The 20734-nt window shown below is 40.7% G+C and overlaps 1 protein-coding gene and 1 long non-coding RNA gene across 2 annotated transcripts in view; both read right to left on the bottom strand.

The window, feature by feature from the left end:
- The window catches only part of LOC148152150 (uncharacterized), a 762130-nt gene that overhangs the window by 414569 nt on the left and 326827 nt on the right, over positions 1 to 20734 (bottom strand). The window lies entirely within an intron of this gene.
- tusc3 (tumor suppressor candidate 3) overlaps positions 1 to 20734 on the bottom strand; it is a 390300-nt gene that overhangs the window by 289694 nt on the left and 79872 nt on the right. Inside the window, exon 2 of the mRNA XM_043690293.2 lies at positions 17752 to 17921. Coding sequence (XP_043546228.2) covers positions 17752 to 17921 — 170 coding nt within the window. The remainder of the gene's footprint in view (positions 1 to 17751; positions 17922 to 20734) is intronic.

Genomic DNA, 20734 nt, shown 5'->3' with positions numbered 1-20734 from the left:
TCTCTCCTTCTTGACAGTGGGAAGCTTACCAATTTACCAATTACGTAAGTAATGAAGCCAGACATGGGAATGAATAAATAAAATGGATTTAAGGCAATTGCTTTTGGCCACAGCAGAAAGAGAACAACAATATTTTTGTAACATCGTAACAAGAAAGCTTATTCTGTCCCCCTCTATTTTTTTTTGCCTCAGCATCTTGGAAAAGAATACATAGTGGAAGGCAAATGCAAAACATATCAATTCACCAAGAACTCAAAAATATCTACAAATTTCATTACTGAGAAGGATACAACTATCTTTCTCAGCCACCATTATAGCAGAAGTGAAAAAACTCCAAGTAAGAGACAGAAAACGAAAGGACACTCATCTCAGTGAAAACCCCTGCGCACATTTCAATACAAATAAAAGATGACATAGCAAGTTTTGAAAAGATTTGTAGCTAAGGTTGATGTTCTGGATATAGGTTTGCTTGCTGAGCTAGAATGTTCGGTTTCAGACGTATCATCACCATACTAGGTAACATCATCAGTGAGCCTCCAGATAAAGCCGGAGGCTCACTGATGATGTTACCTAGTATGGTGATGAAATGTCTGAAACTGAACCTTCCCGCTCAGTGAGCAAACCTACATCCAAAAGATTACTTCACAACAGAAAGATAAGTGATTGGTTGGTGAGTATTTTCTCACTTAACTTATTTGAAAGATGCTAGCAGAAGAAAACGAAGAAGTCCCCGAAATTGAAAAAAGTACACTTTTTGTTTTTAACTGCTCACAATTATACAAAATTGTAAATCCTTCGATAAGTTTTAAAGTTTACTGGCAGAGAAATAAAACATTAAAAATTACCAGGTTATCAGCAGTTATTAATTAACAAATATTAGTTATGACAAGGCTGGGAACATGCTGCAATTGCAGAATGTGAGAATTTTCAGATGCCAGTGTGATCCCAGCAACACATCTGCCTATAAAAGTGTTTGTGGTTGCGTAAACTAAAGCTCCTAGTTATTGAACTGGAGGCCATCTGCTGTCACTGTGGGATATCAGGTAGGAGAGTGGTAGGAGACCTAATCAGGTAAGATTAGGTCTTCGGCAGATTTGGTTACTGGTCAAGGGACAGTAAAGTGTCATCTCAAATAAGACAAGAAAGGTACTCATCAGCAGGATTTCAGGGACCTCGGTCTTTGCTGATGTCCAACAGGTTTGAAATATTTTCAGTTAGTTTAGAGGAATGAGAGAGCAACATGGTGGATAAGCCATCTGACCATTGAACTGTGATACAAGAAGTCATCTATGTGGGTTGGGGTGGGATGAGCACAGCACAAGGTAGTGATAGTAGGAAGGGGATATTTGTTGCTGTCTACCAATTCGGTTGGCTGTATAGCCTGCCTGGTACCAGGATTCAGGATATCTGGTCTAGGCTGAAAACGAGGAACTGGCAAGGTCCATGTGGACACTAATGATATAAGCATAATGAGAAGGAAAGTTTTGCTTGGGGAGTATGCTATCAGTTAAATTCATAAGTTGAACCACAAAAGGTAGTTGGCTAAGGATTACTACCCATACTATATGCAAATTGGCATAAAGCATATCAGAGTAAAGAAACTGCTTAAAGACCAATGCGGTTCATTCTAACTCATGGGACCCCTGCACCAATGTTGAGGTCAATGGAATCTATTCAGTTGGGATGGTCAACAACTGAACAAAGTAGAACTGGCATTCTAATGAGATACATAACTAGGGAAGTCGACAGGCTTTTAAACTAAATCAGTGGTGGGAGATGGGGGAGGGTGAGAGATCAGGTCAAGGAGAACAAACCTATTTTAGGCAAGAAAGGTTTTTTTCTCATTTTCAAACCTAAGCATGCACCAACAGTCAAGAAAAATGTTACATTGGCAACAAAAGGACAAAATAAAAAGGCCACATATCTGAATATGTATCACATTCATGGTAAACAAATTGATAGCACACATTGTACTAAGTAAACACAATCTGATCACCATGATGGAGATGATAAGGATTGGGTGCTAAATATTGAAGAGCATATAATGTTCAAGAATAGTAAGCTAGATAAAGGTGGAGAGGTAGCAATTTTAATCAAAGATGGTATTAGTGCAAAAATTAGTGAATACCTCGACTCAGGAGATCAGGACGCAGGATTGATTTCTATGGAGTTGGGGGAAATTCACTGCAACAAGAGTCCAGCCTATATGCCAGCTAAAGGCCATGAGTAAGTCAAGAGGATAATGACTCTTCAGCTTTACTCCACTTTCCTGTAATATATTCATATGCCTTGATTTGTGAGATCAAATATCTGCCTGTTTCAGCCTTAAACACATTCAATGATAGAGCATCTACTACTATCACCTGGGTTAAAGAGTTCCAAAGATTCACAATGCTTTAAGTGAAGAGATTTCTCCTCATCTTTGGCCCGACAAATCTGTTCCCATACATTCACTATTAGCCTTGTTACAGAACTAATTTTGTAACTAAACCTCTTGCAGAATTTCTCCCTCCTCTTTAATCATACAAAACCATAGAATATTGATGCAACCTTATAACTTAGATAATTCACATTTGGTTCAAAAGCCTTTTGCTGAATCCGAAGTTTGTTTCCTTTTTGTACAAATGGTAGAATTATTAACGCAATGATGTCAACCACTGGCACTAAGATTGTTTTAAAGTGAATTTTGTCATCAAAATTTGAAGTAGTCAATTATTCCAGTTCCATCTGATTAACTCCTGAATAATACTCTAGGAGAAATCCCATAGTAATCTTAGCTTAGATAAATTATAAATGCAGCATCCTTTCAAAAGTCTGTGTTCTTTCAATTATTTTCAAATCGCAATCATTTCCAAATTCCTTTACTTTGTGACCAGTCTGAAGATTTCAGCCATTATTGTGAGCTATTTGAACTTTTAGGAAGGTTCAGACTCATTTAGATAAATCCTCCAATCCTCTACTACTCAGTGCTGCATCCTACTTATATGTCTTTTTTTAAAATCACAGGATCTCAGCAGCACTAGCAGGCCCAGCATTCATTACTCATCCCTAGTTGACCTTGAAAAGCTATCTTGAACTGCTGCAGTGTACTTAATATACCTACAATGCCATTAGGGACAGAGTTTTAGGATTCTGATCCAGCTGCGACAATGTATCTCCAAGTGTGCATGGTGAGTGGCTTGGAAAGCAACTTGGAGATGTCTGCTGGATGGCAGTGGTCATTGGTTTGCAAGGTGCTATCTAAGGAGCCTTTGTGAATTTATACAGTAGTACCAATCAAGTCGAATGTTTTGTCCTGGATGGCTTCCAGTTCCTGGAGTGTTGTTGGAGCTGAACTCATTCAGACAATTGTGGAGGACTTCATCTCACCTGTCCTTTGTTGAATGTGGACAGGCTTTGGGGAATAAGGGGATGAGTTACATGTTGGAAGATTCCTAGAGTCTGAACACTTGTAGCCACAGTACTTACATGGTAAGTCTAACTCAGTGTCTCATGGTAATCTCCAGGATATGATCGCAATGCTACATATAACTCTATATATTCTAGACCAGTCAGGATTTGTTTAAAGTGACTATCTATGCCTTACAAAAAGAAATCGTTTTTGCCTAAGTGGTTAGCTTGATGGGTTGGAGAGCTGGTTTGTGATGCACAGTGATGTCAACAGCATGGGCTCACTTTCCATACCGAATGAGGTTACCATGAAGTGCTCTCTTTCTCAACCTCTCCCCTCGTCTGATGCAAGGTGACCCTCAGGTTAAACCACCACCAGCTGTCTCTCTTTAATGAGAGAACAGCCTTATTGTTTGGTAAGACTATGGAAACTTTACCTTTTACTATCTCACTGATCAGAATTGGTTGGCTGACAGAAGGCAGAGAGTGGTTGTAGACGGAAAGTATTCTGCCTGGAGGTCAGTGTTGAGTGGGGTCCCGCAGGGCTCTGTCTTGGGCCTCTGCTCGTTGTAGTTTTTATAAATAACTTGGATGAGGAGGTTGAGGGGTGGGTTAGTAAATTTTCAGATGACACAAAGGTAGGAGGTGTCGTCAACAGTATAGAGGGCTACTGCAGGCTGTAGTGCGACATAGACAGGATGCAGAGCTGGGCTGAGAAATGGCAGATGGAATTCAACCTGGATAAATGTAAAGTGATGCATTTTGGAAGGTTGAACTTGAATGCTGAATATAGGATTAAAGACAGGATTCTTGGCAATGTGGAGGAACAGAGAGGATCTGGGTGTGCAAGTACATAGATCCCTCAAAGTTGCCACCCAAGTGGATAGGGTTGTCAAGAAAGCATATGGTGTTTTGGCTTTCATTAACAGGGGGATCGTGTTTAAGAGCCACGAGGTTTTGCTCCAGCTCTACAAGTCCCTGGTGAGACCACACTTGGAATATATGGTCGCCCTACAATAGGAAAGATACAGAGGCTTTGGAGAGGGTGCAAAGAAGGTTTACCAGGATGCTGCCTGGACTGGAGGGCTTGCCTTATGAAGAAAGGTTGAATAAGCTCGGACTTTTCTCTCAGGAAAGGAGGAGGAAGAGAGGAGACCTGATTGAGGTGTACAAAATAATTAGAGGAATAGATAGAGTCAATAGCCAGAGACTTTTCCCCAGGCCAGGATTGACTGGTATGAGAAGTCGTAGTTTGAAGATATTAGGAGATAGGTAATAAAGGAGACGTCAGAGGTAGGTTCTTTACGGAGAAAGTTGTGAATGCAGGGAATGCATTGCCAGCTGTGGTGGTGGAAGCAGAGTCATTGGGGACATTTAAGCGACTACTGGACATGCACATGGATAGCTGAAAATGTGTTGCTGGAAAAGCGCAGCAGGTCAGTCAGAATCCAAGGAGCAGGAGAATCGACGTTTCGGGCATGAGTCCTTCTTCAGGAATGAGGAAAGTGTGGAAGGAGGTTAAGGTGAAGGTGATAGGCCGGAGTGGGGGTGGGCGCGGAGAGATCAGGAAGAAGATTGCAGGTTAGGAAGGCGGTGCTGAGTTTGAGGGTTGGGACTGAGACAAGGTGGGGGGAGGGGAAATGAGGAAACTGGAGAAATCTGAGTTCATCCCTTGTGGTTGGAGGGTTCCTAGGCGGAAGATGAGGCGCTCTTCCTCCAGCCGTTGTGTTGCTATGTCTGGCAATGGAGGAGTCCAAGGACCTGCATGTCCTTGGTGGAACGGGAGGGGGAGTTGAAGTGTTGAGCCACGGGGTGGTTGGATTGGTTGGTGCGGGTGTCCCAGAGGTGTTCTCTGAAACGTTCCGCAAGTAGGCGGCCTGTCTCCCCAATATAGTGGAGGCCACATCGGGTGCAGCGGATGCAGTAAATGATGTGTTTGGAGGTGCAGGTGAACTTGTGGCGGATATGGAAGGATCCCTTGGGGCTTTGGAGGGAAGTAAGGGGGGAGGTGTGGGTGCAAGTTTTGCATTTCTTGCGGTTGCAGGGGAAGGTGCCGGGAGTGGAGGTTGGGTTGATGGGGGTGTGTGGATCTGACGAGGGAGTCACGGAGGGAGTGGTCTTTTCGGAACACTGATAGGGGAGGGGAGGGAAATATATCCCTGGTGGTGGGGTCCGTTTGGAGGTGGCAGAAATGATGACGGATGCCCCACCAACCTCCATATACATCATATCATCCGTCGTGCAACTGCACTTGCTTTTTTAAAAAATGCACAAATGAACCTTGCGTATTTTTTTCATTCGATTGTCGGCTGCAAGTGTTGCTAATTGGCTGGTATTTATTGCCCATCTCTAATTACCTAAAGGACAGTTAAAGATCTATCACATTACTGTGGGTCTGGAATCACATTTCGGCCAGACCACATAAGGTAGGCAGTTTTCTTCACTAAATGACATGGTGAGCTACATGGCCAAAAGAACTGTGAATGCTGGAAATCTGAAACAAAACCGGAGATTGCTGAAAATTCTCAACAGGTCTAGCAGCATCTGCAGAGAGAAATCAGACTTAACATTTCAGGTCCAGTGACCCTGCTTCAGAATTTCAACTGCTGAGTTTTTCCAACAATTGACAATGAATCCATGGTCATCATTAGTCTCTTAATTTCAGCGTTTTATTGAATTCAAATTCCACCATCTACCATGGTAGGATTTAAACCCAGGTCCCCAGAACATTACATGGGGATCTCTGGATTAACAAGCCAGCAGTAATACAAGGCCATTGCCCCCAATTTAACTGTTTTATCAAATATTTCCTTCGAGCTGCAGCAGGTTAATTCAAATGCAAATGCTACTTGGTAAGTATTAAAAGGATGGCATCTGGGTTATGGTTCAAAACATCTCTACAAACGGACAGTTCCAGACACAACACTGCTTCATAGCTTTCAATTTTTATTAGTTAATTGGACCTAAACATTATGTTATGAAGTTGAAGATGTGTACTGTACGTCTAAGAGAGAGTGAATGCTCTTCTGCACTGAGAGCTTACAAGAGCAGCCTCAGAGTATACTGTAAAATAGAAAATATGTAACATTTGGGTGTGAAATAGATACTTGAGTTGTTTCCTGTTTTGATAACAATTTGAATTTAACCAATTTAAATTATGCCCCAGGATGATAAAACCAAAGTGAGTTTGAATTTATTGCTTTGCCAACATCAAACCGATGAGATGATCTGATGTTGTGGATAAGAAGGCAGGCATTTTGAAAATCAGACAGAGCAACTGCCAACGAGAGAGACAGACCAAAGACAGTGAAACGCTTGCATTCAAAGCTTTCTTTTCATATAGAACATATTCACAATAAAAAGAAGAAAACCCAGGGAGACCTTCAGCTGGAAGAAGACACAGAGGACAACAGCCACTGTATGGTTTTGATATTAAGTTGATTTAATTTGAATAAGTGTTTTATTGGAACAATATATTGTTAATAGAGTTGGAGGCAGGTAATAAACAGTTAAGAGAAATGGGGATTTAGAGTTGTGAATAGTTGTTGTTTAATGTTCACTCTTAGAGTTAAAGGATACATTGATATTATTTTATGTAAATAGCGGAATTTGGGAGTTCTCTGTCACTCATATTTTAACAGGTTAGGTGGTGTGGTGAGCTTTTCTGGGTGTTTAGTTTAATTAATAGAGGGGTTCACCACCAATGTCGTAACAATTTGCAGAACGCCAGCATTGAATGTCTTTGAGAGAGTGGTAGTAAGCCACTTTTCTAGCCACTAAACACTATGTGGTTTACAAACAATTACCACTCTCGCAATGGAATCAGGTCAGAGAAATGCTTTTAACCAAAACAATGAAGGAATGATGTTACAGTTCCAAGTCAGGACGAGGCTTGACTTAGTGGTGAAAGGGGAACTTGTACGTGGTGGTGTTTATGTTCAAAATCATCTTGTCCTTCTAGCTGAAAGAAGTTGCAGGAACTATTAAAGGAATCTTAGCAAGTAGTTGCAATGCATTTTGCGTAGTAGACACTGTAGCCTCCATGTACTGGTGGAGACCGAGAGTATTTAAGTGAGTGAGTGTTTTGTCAATCATGTGGGCTGCTTTACCTTGAAAAGTATTGTGCTTTGTCTGTATTGTTGCATCTGTATCAGCCAGAATGGAGATTATTCCATCACACCTTGCAGGTGCTAAAAAAGCGTTATGGGAACTGGTGATGAGTCATACACGGAGGATTACCCAACTACTGACCTTCCCTCAAAGAGCAATGTCAATGTGACTAATAAAATTAAACTTCAGTTCTATTTTGAGCCCTGGATGTTGATCTGGATGACAATCTCATTAACTATCAAAAGGAGGTGGATAGATAGTCTCTTATTTGATACTGTCATTGTCTGGCTCTTGTGTGCTTTGAACGATATTTGCCATTTTTCTTCTAATGCATGGACGCTGTATCGATATTTCACCATGAGGTAAAATCCAAACAGTCATGACCGCAATCTTCTTTCCCAAAACCCACAAATTAAGAAGGGTGGGGTGAATAGTGAAAGGAATTGACCAGATTCGCCTCCAGCAGACCTGCCGCTTTGGAAGGCTGGCATAGTGGAGGATGAGGCACTTAAGGTTCTCGAGCCTCAGGAAGCAGTGATGATTGTTTTGGGAGATTTAAGATATTTTAAACACATCTGAGTGTTAAGAAAAATGTATGTCATAGAGTCATAGAGATGAACAGCATGGAAACAGACCCTACGGTCCAACCCGTCCATGCTGACCAGATATCCCAACCCAATCTAGTCCCACCTACCAGCACCCAGTCCATATCCCTCCAAACCCTTCCTATTCATATACCCATCCAAATGCCTTTTAAATGTTGCAATTGTACCAGCCTCCACCACTTCCTCTGGCAGCTTATTCCATACACCGTACCACCCTCTGTGCGAAAAAGTTGCCCCGTAGGTCTCTTATATCTATCCCCTCTTTTCCGAAACCTATGCCCTCTAGTTCTGGACTCCCCATATCAGGGAAAAGACTTTGTCTATTTATCCAATCCATGCCCCTCATTATTTTGTAAACCTCTAGAAGGTCACCCCTCAGCCTCCGACGCTCCAGGGGAAACAGCCCCAGCCTGTTCAGCCTCTCCCTATAGTTCAAATCCTCCAACCCTGGCAACATCCTTGTAAATCTTTGCTGAACCCTTTCAAGTTTCACAACATCTTTCGATAGGAAGGAGACCATGTCTTTGAAGTTTAATTTATGTTATTGTGTTAAGAAAGGAAAGACATGGTTTAGTTCCATTTTACCGTGCTATTTTGGACAGGTACAAAAGAGCCTGTAAGCCTGTTTTGTTTCCATGCATTTTAATTCAGTTTATAACCTTGAAACAAAGGGCTGGGGCCGAATAAAAAAAAGAAAAAAGATTCCTGTTGCTTCGTGTCAGGGCAAGGAACCAGAGACAGAACAATCCAGAAAGACTGATGGTCAATCAGTGTACTGTCTCTGCCAGAGAATGAAGGACTTCTGGACATTGGGTTTAAGGAACTCATGCTTAAAGGTAACAATGAGTTTAGTTTTAATTTTGTGTCCCAGAAATGGATAAAATCATAGAACCGCACAACACATAAGAGGTCTTTCTGTCCATCAAGTCTTTACTGCCAAAAAATACACTAAATCTACACTAGTGTCACTTTCAAACATTAAACCCACAGCCTTAAATGCTATTGCATTTCAAGAGCTCATCCAAGTACTTTTTAAACATTGTGAGGTTTCCGGCCTGAACCATTCTCCCAGGCAGCTTTTCCTCAAGTCTCCTCTAAATCTCCTGCCTTTCAACTTAAAAGTGTGCCTCATTGTAACTGACCTTCAACTAAGGAACAGCTTCTTCCTTTGTACCCTATCCATGCCCCTTATACACCTCGATCAGGTTCCCGTCAACCTTCCCTGCTCCAATGAAAATAACCCAAGGCTACTCAGCCTCTCTCCAAAGCGAACATGCTCTATCTCAACCAACATCCTGGTAAATCTCCTCTGCATCGCATCCAGTGCAATCACATCCTTCCTCCAATGTGGTGACCAGAACCCCACACATTACTCCAGCTTTGGCAAAATGCAAATCCTGTATAGCTCCACTATAGCCTCCCTGCTTTTATAATCTATGCCTTGACTGATAAACTGTCTTATATGCCCTCTTAACTAATCTATTAATCTATCCTGCTACATTCAGGCATCTGTGAACAGGCACTGCAGGATTCCTCTGAGCTTCCTAGTGTACTGCTATTCATCGAGTACTTCCTTGTTAGTTCTTTTCAAGCATATCACATTACACTTACTAGGGTTACATTTCTTCTGCTACTAATCTGCCATTTTGACCAATCCATCTAAACTTTCCTATCACCTCAGACCCTGCACCTAATGCCTCCCCTCAACATTCTCATCAACACTGTTTATATATAGCACAAACAACAAAAGGATCTGGCACTCATCCCGGTCATCTGCCACTTTGAGTTTGGATTTCCAGTCACACAAATAGACTTCTACATCCACACTCTGTCTCACTAAGCCAATTTTGGATCCAACTTGCCAATTAAACCTGGATCTCTTGTTCTTTCAGATGTTTTTCAATCATTCTCCCATTTGGGACCTTGTTGAAGACTTTACTCTATATAATCCAAAGAATAACATCAATATAAACTGTTAGCTGCACTACTCCCAGCAATATGTTTGATCACCTTGAAAAATTCAACCAGTTAGGGATGATCTCCCTCTGACAAATTTGATCAAACTTTGCCTCTCTAAATGGAGATTAATTCTCTCCTTCAAACTTATCTCCAATGGTATCCCCTACCACTCACATGAGACCCAATGGTTTGGATTTCTCTGTCTATCTTAACCACCTTTCTTGAAAAGTGGAACGGCATTAGCTGCCCTCCAGTCTTCTGGCACTTTCCTGTGGCCAGGGAGGAATTAAAATTTTGGATCAGGACATCTGTGATTTCCTCCCCTACTAGGCTGGGATACAATTTATCTGAACCCAGGGCTCTGTCACTTTAAGGCTGCCAAAACCTCTAATCCTTCCTCACTCCCAATTGGTCAAGAGCCAATCCTTCTCTCAAATTCTGTATCTATATCCTCCTCCTGCTGCAGAAAGATGTTCGCAAAGTTACTGAAGCATTTCAGTAAGGTTTATTGGATTGCAATCATGCTTTCTGATAACTCCCCCTTGTATGCTGAGCCTTTAGAGGCATGTTGGCCATAACTCCAGTAAAACTAAAATGGTGAACTCAACACAACTCTGAAGGAATGCAATCTAGAATCTTCTAGTCTCTATAGTATTGTGATAAACCATGTAATACTTTTCTTTGCTTTTTCTTTGTTCTTAATTCACTTCAGTGTGACTGCTAATACATTATGCAGAACTACCTGGCAAACTGAATTAGTGAAATTGGTGTATTTTAACCAAGCTGTTCTTTCAGATTTATTTTTTGAGATCAGTATGTCTTTTAAATCCAAGCCCCAGTTCTAATGTCAACAATTATTATTTGAACACAAAAGACTTTTCCTTTGAAAAATGCTTACCAATTAATTTTTTTTCAATGTTACTTGTTGGCAATGGATATGACATAACGGGGTTGTAATGGCAAAGGAGGAGGCTCTTCAAAATTAATCTTCAATTCAATCAAATCATGATTAGACTTCCACATCAACTCCACTTTTTTTGTCATTCCTTCAGTGCCCAAGAAGCTAAAAATCTCAATCTGGAATATATTTAGTGGTGACCAGAAAGTTGCATTCATTCATTTTTACTAATGCTTAGAAACTCTTAGTATAAGTTTGTTGAATTTGTGATGTTTATTTAGATCTATATTACTGGTTAACTCACTTTTTCAGAAGATGATTTAAATATAAACTGCTATACCCTAACTTTGTTGTAAAGCTAGATAATTTCCATTCCAAGCAAAAGGTGTTTTTTTATAAAACCTTTATAAAACCGTTTGAAGTATTAGAGAAATTGTAAATACCAATGTTTGTACACAATTGTTAATAAATTAATTAGAAGGTTAAGTCGGTGCAAACTTTATTTTGCATTTAGTTTGTATCTATTACACATATATGCATCTTATTAACTAATTCAGCCATGTATGCATCAAGTATTATTTGCATTTTTACATTACAAGAATATAAAATTAAATACAATGAGATTTGTTTAGAAATGTCTGAAAATGTAAAAATGCTGAGAGCAATTAAAAGTACAAGTTGCGAATTGATTTGTAGCTCAAATGACATTCAATTTATAAATAAACTTCTCAGTCTACATAATTAAACATTTGAATGGGCTGAAGAGTGGCAGATGGAGTTGAATTTAGAAAAATGTGAGGTGCTGCATTTTGTAAAGGCGATTCAGGGTAAGACTTATACACTTTATAAGACCATAAGGCCATTCGGCCATCTCGTCCACTCCTCCATTTAATCATGGCTGATGGGCATTTCAACTCTTATGGTAAGATCCTGGGGAGTGTTGCTGAACAGAGATCTGGGAGTGGAGGTTCATAGTTCCTTGTAAGTGGAGTCACAGGTATATATGAGAGAGAAGGCAGTGTTTGGTATGCTTGCCTTTATTAGTCAGTGCCTTGAGAAAGAGAGTTTGGAGATCATGTTGCATTTGTACAGTACATTGATCAGGCCACTGTTGGAATACTGTGTGCAATTCTGGTCCCCCTGCTATAGGACGAATGTTGTAAAACTTGTAAGAATTCAGAAAAGATTTACCTAGATGTTGCCAGGGTTGGCGGGTTTGTGGGTTTGAGTTATAGGGAGAGGGTGAATAGACTGGAGTTAATTTCCCTAGAGCATCAGAGGCTGAGGGTGACCTGAGAGAAATTAATAAAATCATGAAGGGCATGAATAGGATAATTAAACAAAGTCCTTTCCCTAAGATGGGGGAGTCCAAAACTAGAGGCATACTTTTAAGGTGAGAGGGGAAAAATTAAAAGGGATCCAAGGGGCAATTTTTCACGCAGAAGATGGTGTGTGTGTGTGGAATGAGCTGCCAGAGGAAATGGTGGAGGCTGATATAAATACAACATTTAAAAGGCCTCTGGATGGGTATATAAATAGGTAGGGTTTAGAGGACATGGGCCAAATGTTGGCAAATGGGACTGGATTTATTTAGGATATCTGGTTGGCATGCACAAGTTGGACAGAAGGGTCTGTTTCCGTGCTGTATGTGAAATACTCATTTAACACTCTACCAATATCTTGCAGTTCTACTCGCACATTTCCCCCTTTGTCCCTCATGTTAGACTTGTAATGGAAAAGAAAGAGGGGTCATTGATGAAAAAGATAAAGGAATCTTCCCAAATAAAAATAATTAATCTGAGGAGGACCAATTTCATTGGGACGAGAATAGATCTACCGCAGATAAACAGAAGAAAGAGATGGACAAACAAAATTGCATTAAAATAGCTTTTAAAGGAGAGGTAGGTCAGATACAGTCAATGTACATCAAGGAAAGGTGGATCAAACAAACCAGACTTCCCAGGGAGACAAGGCAGAAATTGAATAAGATGAAGCAGAAAGAAATGATGCATTTGACATATGTCAGGTTGATAATATATCTGAGAAACAGGCTGAATTCAGAAAACTCAAAGGCAAGTACAAAATGAAATAAGAGCAGCAAAGAGAGATTATGCAAAGGGACAAGCAGTCAAAGTGAAAGGGAATCTAAACATCTTCCATTAGCAAATGTTAAGTAAATGAGTGAGCAATAAAAGGGAGAAGCTCAGTTAGTAACCAAAAATTGAACTTACGCATGATGGCAATGGGCATGAATAAGGTACCAAATGAATACTTTAAACCTGCCTTTACCAATGAAGATGTTGACAAAACCATACTGAAAGAGGCGGCAATGGAGACACTGGATGAGCTTAAAAAAAAATATATAGGACATATTAGAAATGCTGGCTGTACCTGAAGTTGACGTAAAAACAGAATCAGGCCAGATAGGCAAAATGAGGGATTGACAATAAATGGAGGCCTCGACAGCTACCCACATCAAATGAATGAATAAACAAAAATGCACGCAAGGGCACTGATGGGAGTAAGCTGGAAATTGTGGAGGTACCATCTTTAAACTACCAAGTTTAGGCAGAAGTTATGCCAAGCAATTGGAAACTGCATCTACTACAACCTTGTTCAAAACAAGATGAAAGGATTAGCCAAATAAATGAAAGGTTAGTCAGTTTAATGAAGGAAATAAGCAATGAAAATCTAGGGGAGAAACAAAAATTGGCACATTAGCATTCACAGGATGTACACGTTATTGGTTGGACCAGCAATTATTGCCCATCCCAAACCACCCTTGAGAAGATGGTGGTGAATCCCTTTAATCAACTGCATACGTCAGTGGGGTTAGGTACATCCATGGTGTTATTAGAAAGGGAGTTCTGTGATTTTGACTCAGCAAAAGTGATGAAATGATAACACAGTTCCAAGTTAGGATGATGTCTGACTTAATGGGAAGGTGCACATCATGGTTTTCCAATGTATCTTCTACCCTTGCTCTTCTCATCCTGCCTTTACCAATAAAGATTCTCAGTGTTGAAAACCAGAGGTTTGAAAAGTGCTGGTAAAGCAGCTTTGGCGGGGGACGGTGTAACGGCTAAAGTTGGTGGAGAAGACGTACCAATGAAGTTGGCTACTTTGTCCTGGATACTACTGAGTATAGTAAAGAATCCTTAGTGTGGAAACAGGCCATTTGGCCCAACAAGTCCACACCTCCAAAGAGTAACTCATCCAGACCTATTCCCCTACTATACTATACTTACCCCTGGACAATGCACCTAACCTGCACATGCCTGAACACTATGAGCAATTTAGCAATGCACATCTTTGGATCATGGGAGGAAACCGGAACACCCGGAGGAAACTCACACAGACAGTTGCCCAAGGATGGAATCAAATCTGGGTCCCTGACACTGTGAGGCAACAGTGCTAACCACTGAGCTTCCATGTCGCCAAGTGTCTTGAGTGTTGTTGAAGCTGCACTCATCCAAGCAAATGTATTCAATTACATTCCTGATGGGCATTGTACTTGACAGATGGACTCTGGGAGGCAAGTGAGTTATTTGGGAACGTGTTCCTACGAAGAGGCAGGCTGAGCTGGGGCCCATGCGGGTGCCTATGGCTACTCCTTTGGTTTGGAGGAAGTGGGAGGATTGGAAAGAGAAGTTGTTCAGAGTGAGGACCAGTTCAGTGGTGGATGTAGATATAATTACAACATTAAAAAGGCATCTGGATGGGTAGATGAATAGCAAAAGTTTAGAGAGATATGGGCCAAATGCTGGCAAATGGGACAGATCAGTTTAGGATATCTGGTTGATGTGGAAAAGTTGGACGGAAGGGTCTGTTTTCATGTCATATAACACAATGACTGTACGATCAATGCTTTGGTATTTGTGCTGCAAACATCACTTGCCAATTACCAGCCCAGGTCTAGATATTGTCTAGGTCCTACTGCATATGTACCTGAACTACACCAGTATCTGAGTCACAGATGATGCTGACCATTATACATTCATCAACAAATATCTCCACTACTTATAATGGCACACAAATCTTTGAGAAAACAACTAAGGATGACTGTGTTGAGCACACCACCCTCAGAACTCCTGCAGAGGTGTCCTGAAATGGAGATGATTTACCTTCAACAACTGCGATCATTTTCCTTTGATAAGTAAGACTCCAAACAATGAGGAGTTTTCCCCATGATTTAAACGCTGCCATGATGTCAAAGACAGTCATTATAATTTCACCTCTGCAACTCAACTATGTTGATATATTTACCAAGGCTGGAATGAGGCTAGGACCTCGTTGGCAGAATGCAAGCTATCAGTGAGTAGATTATTGTTGAGCAAGTACTTCTTGATATCGGTGTGATGACCTCTTCCATAACTTTTCTAATGATCAAGAATAGACTCATAGAGCAGTAATTAGCCCAGTTGGATTCATCCTTCTTTTGGTGTACAGGACATAACTCGGCAATTTTCTACATTGCTGGGTAGATACCAGTATTGCAGTTGTACTTGAAGAGCTTGGCTATGGGTGCGGACTATTCTGGAGTGTAAGTCTTCAGCAATACAACTGGTCTTTGCAGTATCCAGGGTTTTTGGCCATCTTTCAAAATGTGAAGTGAATTAAACTGGCTGAGATGTTGGGTTCCACGACAGGAGATCAAGGTGCAGCAACCACTGAGCATCTTTGGCTGAACATATTTGTAAAATTCTTAAGCTTTAGCACTGATGTGCTGAGCTCCACCTTCGTAAAGGATAAGGAATTTGTGATACATCCTATTTGTGTTAGTTATTTAATTATCCATCACCATTCAAGACGGATGTTGAAGGAATACAGAGCATTATACCTGATTCCCTTGCTGAGAGATCACTTACCTCCATATAATGCATACCACCTCTGCTGATTAGTATGGAAGCAATGTTCTCTTGCAGCTTAATCAGCTTGATGGACAGAAGCATCAGCAATGTGGTCAAGTAATTTTTCCCTCTTATTGGTTCCCTCGCCACTCTAACAGTTATGCCCTTCTGGATTTGGCCAACTCAATCAGTTATGGTATTACTGAGCCAAGTAATAAGCCTCCCACAGAGTGTATCAATGCCGATGCCGATGCCACCCTATTGTTCCTAAAAACTGATGTTCAACACTGATGGTTACTGATTCAGCTGCAGAGAAAAGAAACAAAAAGCACCAAAGACATGATGTTCCATAAGCTGACATCAAAGAAATATATAGCACCATTGTGTCTAGGAAAATGAACAATTTGATGCCAAAGAGAATGAAAACTACCTTTTCGCATAAGATGGCCAAGGAGTCATTGGTTACCTTGACATTATAAGTTGTCCTGTGTTCAAAGGCTGGCTGGATTCAAATGGGTGATTTGCAGAGTGTAAACGACTACTAGAAATATGGTAATTCAATATGTTCTGAGTTATAGGCTAGTCTTTGTAGGGTGCAACTCTCCTCAGGGACCTTTAGTTGGAAGGTGGACCAAAAGAACAGGAGAGTTCCCAAACACTTCAGCCAGTGAGCAGATTACTGCCTTCAGCAAGATCAACATACTCCAGGCTGACTATCTGTTCATCCCTTAGTATCAGTGAAACATCCTCAATTGTCAAATACTATATACCTTTTGTTGTCTAATTAACTTATGGATCAGAGCTATTCTGATGCTACCTAACTAACTTAATAAACAAGCTGAAAATTCCTCACAAATTGTCGACTGCCTTTATTAGGTAACCATGGTGATGAACCCCCAACACCTAACACAATTTCCAACAATATCAGACTGTGACTCAAATAGAGTCTGGGACAGCTGGCCTAATTTTGATACAGGCCCCCAGATGTTACTAAAAAAGACTGATAGTGCTGAGTTGAGAAAAGCTAAAACCTGTAATTGTACCACTGGCTGTTTAATTACAGTTCATGTGGTAATAATACAAAATGTTCGTATTTTATTTTATTGAAATGCTAATGTTAACATTGTTCTTGATTTTCGAACAATTTTGGTACTTCTTAAGTACCCTGCTGAATGAAAAGTATTGTAATTTTGGTGCATACATCTAATTAAATGGAAGACTTAGTGTTCCTGTACTTGCACAATGAAAATGCATTTCCTGGTGGTACTGACAATGAAGCTTTGGCAAAATCTACAATCAGGCTGCTTCTTCTGTATGAATAAGAATGTCACTAAATGACGAACAGTGAGAAATAGCTTTTAGAATCAGCCAATAATGGAGGAAAAACAAATTAGTGTACAAGATAACGTTATGTTCAAGCCTGCAGTTTATTCATTTCTTTAGAAGGAATTATAATTATTTCTGAGTAAACTATAATGTTTATACAGACATTCATACATTAAGCAGCAAGCTAACCAAAGTTTATGGAGAGTAAGATCCTTACGAGTAACAAACAGAGGGTATGAAGTCTGCTTCTTTCAATGAAAAATCTTGACAAGCATATTATAATACTAAGGAAGATTGAGCTCTTCTGAGAAAAATACTAGCTTCATCCAGATCATAAAATCCAACTATTGCACTTGACAGGATAATTGCAATCATGTGACAGAGGAGTGCATAGAATCAACAGCCATAGCTTCACTTTGCAATCTAGATGTGCAATCACATAGCAACACTCAAATTATACATTTTAAATGTTACATTTTCTATATTCTAAGATATTCAAATATTATATGGAAGTTAAAGTTAAGCTAGATGTCGATGTCACAAGATTGATGGAACATAATAAATTTGAAGTTCATACCTCATCAAAATTTTGTACAAGATGCTTCTTTCTTACCTGCATACAGAACACTGTCTTTGGGGCTGAAGGGCAGTGAACATCACAATTACAGAGTAATTACGAGGGGGAGCCTTCACAAACCTTCGGAATTTGTCACCATTCATTCGAATGACTGAACGTCTGGAGCTCCATTCCATTAACTGTTCCACCTTTTCTGCCAGGAGGTTCTAAAGTACAACAGGAAATAATGAGGATTAGGAGGGAAAATCTTTGACACAAATTATATGACAGTTATAAAAAAACCTGCCTTAGCAAGTCTTACACTTAAAACGGCAAGGAAACAAAATAGAAGGAAATATGAATATCATTGTCAGAAATATATCATTTCTGTGAGGAACATACAACTGCACTGGTGAAATCAGCAAACACTGCAAATGAAGTTTATTGCAGAGAAGTTTGAAGTGATATATTGTGATGGGGAAGAATTAGAAGAGGTGACATTAATTGTTGTAATTTTCAAGGAGTTTGGAAGATCAAAGACCTGTTTGAAAGAGGTAGAACAAATTGAGAACATTGCTAAGTATGCAACAGAGGCTGAGAATTAAAATTCAGAGGCTTAGAACCTTTTATAAGACATTGGTTAGGCACTGGCTGGAATATCGTCTTCAACTTCAGGGAGTGCTCAACACTGGTGATCACTTAACCCAGCCCTGAGATGTAAGCTCTGGCTTCAGTGGACCCTGTAGAAAGCTGCATGTGATTACATTTTCCACTTCAATTTTGAGTGTTATTAATTTCTTCACATTATTTTTAATTCATTTCTGGGATGTGAGCATCACTGGCGGGGCCAACATTTATTGCCTGTCCCTAGCTGCTCTAGAGCAGGTTGTGGTGAGCTGCCTTCTTGAACTGCTGCAGTCCACTGCTATGGGTTGACCCACGATGCCATTAGGCTAGACTAGATTCCCTACAGTATAGAAACAGGCCATTTGGCCCAACAAGTCCACATTGACTTTCCGAACAGTAACACAACCAGACCCATTCCCGTACATTTACCTCTGACTAATGCAGCTAACACTATGGGCAATTTAGCCTGGCCAATCTACCTCTTTGGACTGTGGGAGGAAACCAAAGCACCCGGAGGCAACCCACTCAGGCAATGTGCAAACTCCACAAAGTGTAAAACCCTCCAAACTCCATTAGAAGGGGGAATTCCAGGATTTTGTCCTAGTATCAGTGAAAGAACGGTGATATATTTCCAAGTGGTGAATGGCTTGGAAGGGATCTTGAAGGTGGTGGTGTTCCCATATATCTACTGCGCTTGTCCTTCCAGATGGAAGCGTTGGTGGGTTTGGAAGGTGCTGTCTGAGGATCCTGGGTAAATTTCTGCAGTGCATCTGGTAGATAGTACATGCTGCTGTACTCAGCGTCAGTGGTGGAGGGAGTGGATGTAATGCCAATCAAGTGGGCTGCTTTGGCCTGGAAAGTGGCAACCTTCTTGTGTGCTGCTGCTCACTCATCCAGACAAGTGGGGAGTATCCCATCACACTCCTAACTTGTGCCTTGTAGATGGTGTACAGGCTTTTGGGAGTCAGGAGGTGAGTTACACACCGCAGTATTCCTAACCTCTGACCTACTCTTGTCGCCACTACATTTATGCAGTGAGTCCAGTTGAGTTTCTGATCAATAATAACTCCCAGCATGTTGATTGTGGGAGATTCAATGATGGTAACACCATTGAATGCCAAAGGATGGTGGTTAGATTGTCACTTGTTGGTGATGGTCATAGCCAGGCATTTCTATGGCACGAATGTTACTTACCACTTGTCAGCCCAAGCCTGGATATTGTCCAGATCTTGTGAATTTGGTCATGATCTGCTTCAGTATCGGAGTCACCGCGAACAGTGCTGAACATTGTGCAATCATCGGTGAACATCCTCACTTCTGAACTAATAGTGGAGGGAAGGTCATTGCTGCCTGGTGCTCCTGGCATGCCCTCCTCATTGAACCAAGGTTGATCCTGTGGCCTGACAGCAATATGGGGGATATGCCAGGCCATGAGTTTACAGATTATGCTGGATTACTATTCTTTGCTAAAAACGGCCCACAGCACCTCATGGATGTCCAGTCTTGAGCTGACAGGTCTTGAGGCTTTGGAAAGGATACAGTGGAGATTTATTACAATGGTGCTAAGGGTGTGTGATTTCAGTTACATGGATAAAATGGGATTGTTCATCTTAGTACGTAAGACTCATAAGAGTTTGGTAGAGAGGTTCAAAATATTTAATGGTTTGAATAAGGTAAATAGAGAAAATAAAATGTATCCTACAAAAATGTCAGTGACCAGATAATGAACAGAATCTATATTGTGGAATAGAGAATAAATCAGGAGATAATGAGGGCATGAAACAATGGTAGCGCATTAATCATGGGTGACTTTAATCTTCATGTATAATGGGACAGTCAGATTGATAGAGGAAACCATGAGGAAGAATTCGTAAAGTGTATTCTGGAGAATTCTGGTGTACTTTTACAAGTTTATAAAATAACAAGGGGTATAAAGAGTGTCCAAGATTAATTTTCCTCAGGATGGCAGTTAGGGGACTGTTTTAAAAAATTCTCAAGGTCAGGTTCGTAGGAGAGTAGTCTGACACAGAACAAACGACCAAGAGGCGAGTCTGCTAGAATATGGGCATTTTATTCCCCGCAGCGTCGCCACAACCAGGTCTCATACAACGGGTCTGGCTTATACTCACTCTACATGTTACCGGAACTGGGAGCCGTCAGTTCTCGTAGAGCGGTTGCCAACAACCCACGCTCGGCGGTTAAACGTAACCCCGGAGCAGACTCACCGAACTGGAGACTTTTCCAGCTGATATACTCTTTTCCAGATATAAACATTCATGTGAACAGCAGAGCAAGGCTAAAAAACACATTCCATTCTGGTTACATACAGATAAGAAGATTCACACGGGGAGGTGTGTAATAAGATTCACACGGGACGAAGCAACACCTCCATTCCGGTTAGATTCACACATGT

The sequence above is a fragment of the Chiloscyllium plagiosum genome, unplaced genomic scaffold, assembly GCF_037043375.1.
Source record: "Chiloscyllium plagiosum isolate Xiang-an unplaced genomic scaffold, Cpla_swu_hap1 HiC_scaffold_1, whole genome shotgun sequence".
In the NCBI taxonomy this organism is placed as follows: Eukaryota; Metazoa; Chordata; class Chondrichthyes; order Orectolobiformes; family Hemiscylliidae; genus Chiloscyllium; species Chiloscyllium plagiosum.
The sequence above is the reverse complement of the archived record's forward strand: the minus strand, read 5'-3'. Positions and strand labels throughout refer to the sequence as shown.